The sequence below is a fragment of the Scyliorhinus torazame genome, chromosome 18, assembly GCF_047496885.1.
Source record: "Scyliorhinus torazame isolate Kashiwa2021f chromosome 18, sScyTor2.1, whole genome shotgun sequence".
Lineage (NCBI taxonomy): Eukaryota > Metazoa > Chordata > Chondrichthyes > Carcharhiniformes > Scyliorhinidae > Scyliorhinus > Scyliorhinus torazame.
Genome location: NC_092724.1, coordinates 41,510,218 through 41,516,217, shown reverse-complemented (window position 1 = coordinate 41,516,217; position 6,000 = coordinate 41,510,218). Strand labels below are relative to the sequence as shown.

The window sequence follows — 6,000 nt, the reverse complement described above, 5'->3', positions numbered from 1 at the left end:
GTGGAGGCCCCTGCTCAGGCCCCCTCCTCCCAATCCCCTCCCCCTTGACCCAGTCACTAAAAACAAAGACAACAAAGCCAGTGCAAAACCATGCCCCAGAAAACCGCCATAACTCCAGAAACCAATATAATTGTGACCAATTGTAGAATACAACAAAGGTAAACTACCCTTCGCCATTTAACCAACCGAAAAACCCCAGCTCTTCCACCCACAAATACAGATATGGGGGTGGCACAGTGGATAGCACTGTTGCTTCACGGCTCCAGGGTCCCAGGTTCGATTCCAGGCTTGGGTCACTATCTGTGTGGAGTCTGCATGTTCTCGCTGTGACTGTGTGGGTTTCCTCCCACAAGTCCCGAAAGACGTGCTGTTAAGTGAATTGGACATTCCGAATTCTTCCTCAGCATACCCGAACAGGTGGCGGAATGTGGCGACTAGGGGCTTTTCACAGTAACTTCATTGCAGTGTTAATGTAAGCCTACTTGTGACAATAAAGATTATTGTTACTATTATTAAACAAAAAACCCAAAACGAGATTTAAAGGCTAAGCACACCTCATCCCGAGTCCTAGTCCCAATCCCATCCCTCATTTCAGTCCCAATCCTTCGGCCTTCACAAAAGCCTCCACCGCCTCGAAGTAGAAGTCTCTTGAATTGTAGGTCACCCTCAGCTTCACCGGGATACCATGCCAAACCTGTTACTGTAGAGTGCCACCTTCACCCTTCTGAAGGCCATCTGCCTTCTTGCCAGCTCCGCCATCAAGTCTTGGTATATTCAAATACCAACTCCTTCCCACTTCACCTCCGCCTTCGCTTCTGAAAGTAAATTATAACTGTCTTCAGTGGCTTGTTTGCTTTCGACTTTGGCTTGAGCGACCGATGAATCCTGACCAGCTCATATCGGGAGTGTTCTCTCTTCCCGCCCCCCTCCCCCCCCCCCCCCCCCCCCCCCAAACAACTCTGCCAGCATCTTACGAAGTAGTCGGCCTCAGGCCCTCCACCCCTTCAGGCAGACCCCAATTCATAAATTCTGCCACCCCAACCTATTCTCCAGGTCCTCAACCTAAGTTCTGAGGCCTTAAGCCTCTGCCATCCTCCCCACGTGGACCCATCTAGCGATCCAGCCTCCGCAAACTTTTACTCACCCTCTTTCCCAGTAGCTTTCTTCTGGGTCCTAAGACATTCCCCACCTTCCTGATGCTTTCCAGAACCAACTTATTCAAAAATTTGCCCCCCAAACTGGGCATTAAAATCCGAAAACCAGTGCCTCGAGCATGAGCCACCCAACGTGCAACGTCCACCTACATGCCGCCACCAGAAGCTTGAGCACTCCATTAGTCATAGCCTACCAACTTGAAATGCCTGGTTTATCCCGACACTTTGTTACGTGCCCATAAAACAATTCTCCACCAATAAAAACATAATAGGATTGACCATACAGCTCATCAAACCAGCTCTGCCATTCAATATGATCACTGATCTTTTATTTCACTTTCTCACCTGCTCCCGATTTTTCTTGATTCCGAGATCAAGAGTCTATCTCGGCCTTGAATACGATGGATTGTTCACAACCCTCTGTGGTAGAGAATTTTAAAGATTCACAACCCTTTTACATTTCTCTTAAATCCCAGTCCTACATGACTTTCTTTTTTATTTATAAATTTAGAGTATCTAATTATTTTTTTTCCAATTAAGGGGCAATTTAGCATGGCCAATCCACCTACCCTGCACATCTTTGGGCTGTGGGATGAAACTCAGACACAGGGAGAACGTGCAAACTCCTCATGGACAGTGACCCGGATCGAACCCAGGTCCTCAGTGCCATAGGCAGCAGTGCTAATCACTGCTCCACTGTGCTACCTCCAGTCCTACATGACGAACCTTACTCTGAGACTGTGGGCGCAATCTAACAGAAACATTTCCAAGTGTCATTTCAGGCACATTTGGCTGGGAGTTTCTCCCTGGCTCTGTTGGTCAGTTCCCCACCGCTATCTCACCGCACTCAAGTCAAATTTGTGGGCCCTGGGCAATTCCTCACTGGCTAGCCCACTTAGAATTATTTTCATCACTGGGGAACAGAACTAACCAGACCAACTCTCGAGAGATCGGGCCACCGTTTTTAAAGGGTGCCCTGATCTCAAAAGTGAGTTTGAGGGTCCCCCACACATGGGCATTGCCCCCCAAACCTTCCAGACCCACCCTTCACAAGTATTACCCCCCCACACCACAGGACCCAGCCCTTGGCAGAGTCAGGGTGTCACCCTGTCCACCCAGAGGTCTCCAATGGCCTGGGAGACATCCCAGGTGCCACAATGCCTGGTCCACATTTGTGTGAACCAGTACTAATCGGCATCTGCGTGACCTCTCACTGGGGAGCAGGTTATATCACAGGAGGCTGTTAGATTGGCCTTCGATAATCACAAATAGATTGCCCTCAATTAGCTTTGCTCTATATCTATGTGGGATCTGGATCCTGCCAACAGGAGTGGGCTGGTGAGATCACAAAACACTCAGCACAAGTTCCAGATTTGGACTTCTCCCACAATCTAACCAGTTCGCATGGATCCTTGCTGGGCACAACTCAGTTAAATCGCGTCCTGTATTTGTTTTAGATGCTCCAACCGGGGAATTAACATGTCAACTCTGTTGAACCTTTTTACAATCTTGTATGCTTCAAATGTCCTACAGATCCCTATTCTGCTTCCTCTCCGCACTAATATAGCACAACTCTATAAGCCCTCATCTTGTTTATGGATAACTGATATTCTCCCTCCTTTTCACTAACTTCTGGGACCTCTAGAACCTGGTAATTTTGGGAAGTTCGTGAAAAGGAGGGAGAATATCAGTTATCCATAGCACTAACTTCCAATACACAGGGACCTCTAGAACCTGGTAATTTGTGGGGAAAAAAATTCATAATCTACACATCCACTGCCCGTGAGCAGCAGAGTGGTTCGCACTGTTTCTTCAGTGTCAGGGTCCCAGGTTCAATTCCCGGCTTGGGTCATTGTATGTGCAGTCTGCACGTTCTCCGTGTCTGCGTGGGGTTCCTCCAGTTTCCTCCCACAAGTCCCGAAAGACCTGCCGTTAAGAGGGAGAATTCAGAATGTCCAATTCACCCGAGTACCTGAACAGTGCCGGAGTGTGGCGACTAGGGGCTTTTCACACTAACTTCATTGCAGTATTAATGTAAGCCGACTTGTGACAATAAAGATTATTATTTTGGCCTCCACTCAAGGTTTCAATCACATCCTACGATGTCAAATTTTAGTCCTTTAAGTTTCTCCTGTCTCTGCTCCCAAGGCTAATTTAGTTCAGCACTTACAATTGCAGTGAACAGAGAAATGCATTTGGCCCAATGGAGACTGGCTAATCATAGCTGGAAAAAAGCTCTACAATCTTTATATTACTGTCTAGTGTAATTTCTTTCTTCCCTTTTTATCTTTTTATTCCTCCTTTTCAGGTTTCTATAGTCATTCCTCAAGCTTGCCACAGTTCTTAATCTATGGTTCCATGAAAAATAAAGTTCAATACTGTTCTTAGTCTATGGTTCAATAAACTGTAAATTAAGTCCATGTCAACACAACAGGTAACTTTGAAATAACTTTAATGGTAGCAACTTTGTACAGATTAATCTTTCTTCGCAGCTGCCTTTCTCATTGCTGCCAGCACATTGCTGAGTTCTTCCCTCTTCCTCTTTGCACGGATGTGAGTGCCAACCTGGAAAAGAATGAACACCAGTTAGTATTTAGCCGCACCAAAAAGCAGAGAAATCGTAATATAAAACTTTGCCAATTATACTAAAAAGTGCACAACAGATGGAATTTCCTATCCCCTACAAGGGCTTCGCCGGCTAGGCCAGCATTTATTACCCATTCCTAATTTCCCTTGTGGGTGTGGGGAGCTGCTTTCTTGAACCACTGGATTCCCTGTGGTGTAGGTAGCTGCAGTGCCGTTAGGGAGGGAGTTCCAGGATTTTGACCCAGCAAGTGAAATGAAATGAAAATCGCTTATTGTCACAAGTAGGCTTCAATGAAGTTACTGTGAAAAGCCCCTAGTCACCACATTCCGGCGCCTGTTCGGGGAGGCTGGTACGGGAATCGAACAGTGCTGCTGGCCTGCTTTAAAAGCCAGTGATTTAGCCCAGTGAGCTAAACCAGCCCCATGTGAAAGAACAGTGGTATATTTCCAAGTCCAGGTGGTAAACTTCCAGGTGGTGGCGTTCCCATGTATGTTGCCCTCGTCTTTCCAGAGATTTGGAAGGGTGCTATTTGAGGAGCCTAAATCATGAATAATTTCATCAACCAATTATTCTAAGTTTTTGTATTGCACTCATTCCTCACATGCAAGTCTAGGTAGTATATCAAGCAGCAAACAACTGAAGCTACAACAGCTAAGCCCATTTGCAACTCTCAGGAGATATCCTTTATAAAGTACTTCCTCACTTTCTGTTGTAAAAATATATTCAGGATACATCACTCAGACATATTCCACAAACCATAGAATCACTACTGTGCAGAAGGAGACCATTCAGCCCATCGAATCTGCACTGATCCTGTGAAAGAGTACTTCACCCAAGTTCACTCCCACCCAATCCCATTAACCTAACCGACACATCTTTTTGGACACTAAGGGGCAATAGCATGGTCAATCCACCTAACCTGCACATCTTTGGACTGTGGGAGGAAACCCACAGACATGGAAGAATGTGCAAACTCCACACAGATTGACCCAAGGTTGGAATTGAACCCTGGTCCCTGGCACTGTGAGGCAGCAGTGCTAACCGCTATGCCACCCCAAATCGCTTGTGTTCTGAGCTGTCAAGCAACATTGATATGCCTTCATCTGAGAAGATTTGACGTGCTTTGCAGAAAATGGTTCTAATTTGAGCTTATTTTGCCATTTTACGGCTACTAACTTCATCATAGAATAATGAGCAACTGCAAAGGAAAGCAGCAACAATCAGAATCTAACTATCGCCATCTCTATTGACAGGCATAAATGCTGTTGCCCACTTTCTAAAAACCTTTGCAACGGTTTGTTTATTTATGCACAAGACCTGAACAAGTGCAACTCGGATGTCTGGCACTACAAGTTGTTACTTACTCGCTTTTTGATGAATTTGAGTGCACGCTTGTCTTTAGAGACCTTCAGCAATTCCATTGCACGCCTTTCATAGGGAGCAAAACCACAGACCTCACGGATCAGATCTCTGACAAACTTGGTGTGCTTGGTTAGGCGCTGAGGAAAAAAACAAAACAAATCAAGAGTTAAAAGAAAACTGAGGATCTCAATTAAAAGAAAACTCAGGATCTCAAGAGCTCCCAATAACAACGTTCAGTTACAATTCCAGGTATCCATTAAACTAGCGGCAGTATTCTTCAGATTGCTCCTGGAGCCATACGCTAGTGAGAACAGAAATAGGAGGATTGTGGGCAGCACGATGGCACAGTGGTTAGCACTGCTGCATCATAGGGCCGAGGTCCCGGGTCACACTCTGTGTGGAGTTTGCAAATTCTCCCCGTTTCTGCGTGGGTGTCACCCCCACAACCCAAAGATGTGCTGGGTAGGTGGATTGGCCATGCTAAATTGCCCTGAATTGGGAGGGAAAAAAATTGGGTACTCTAAATTTATATTTTTAAAAAAGAAATAGGATTGCGCTGCTGAATGGGTGGCTGGAGAGATATCCAGGAGGGAGGGGGTTTAGATTCCTGTGGCATTGGGGGAGATGGGATGTATACAAGCTGGATGGTGTGTATTTCGACAGGCCCAGGACTAATATATTAGTGCTACGGTTTTCCTTATGGTGTGAGCGAAACCAGCTTGGCAGGCGGGTCAGAACCTGAGCTTACATTCAGAAGGAAGAAGGTGCTGTCTAAAGAACCTAAATTCTGAATAACTGCATCAACCAATTATTCTGTAAAACTGTAAACAGAAGGCAGAAAACATCAAAGAAACAAAGGCCAGGAAAAAGACAATGGGGTTGTGATTAAGGGTGTAC

The 6,000-nt window shown here is 45.9% G+C and overlaps 1 protein-coding gene across 4 annotated transcripts in view; it reads right to left on the bottom strand.

Annotated features, from left to right (window-relative positions):
• Nucleotides 1-3,589: 3,589 nt before the first annotated feature.
• rpl36 (ribosomal protein L36) overlaps nucleotides 3,590-6,000 on the bottom strand; it is a 65,648-nt gene continuing 63,237 nt past the window's right edge. For all 4 annotated transcript variants that reach the window (XM_072482662.1, XM_072482664.1, XM_072482663.1 and 1 more), the window contains exons 3-4: nucleotides 5,106-5,240; nucleotides 3,590-3,719 (exon numbers count right to left, since the gene is read on the bottom strand). In XM_072482662.1, the coding sequence (XP_072338763.1) occupies nucleotides 3,630-3,719; nucleotides 5,106-5,240 (225 nt within the window). In that variant the 3' untranslated portion in view covers nucleotides 3,590-3,629. The remainder of the gene's footprint in view (nucleotides 3,720-5,105; nucleotides 5,241-6,000) is intronic.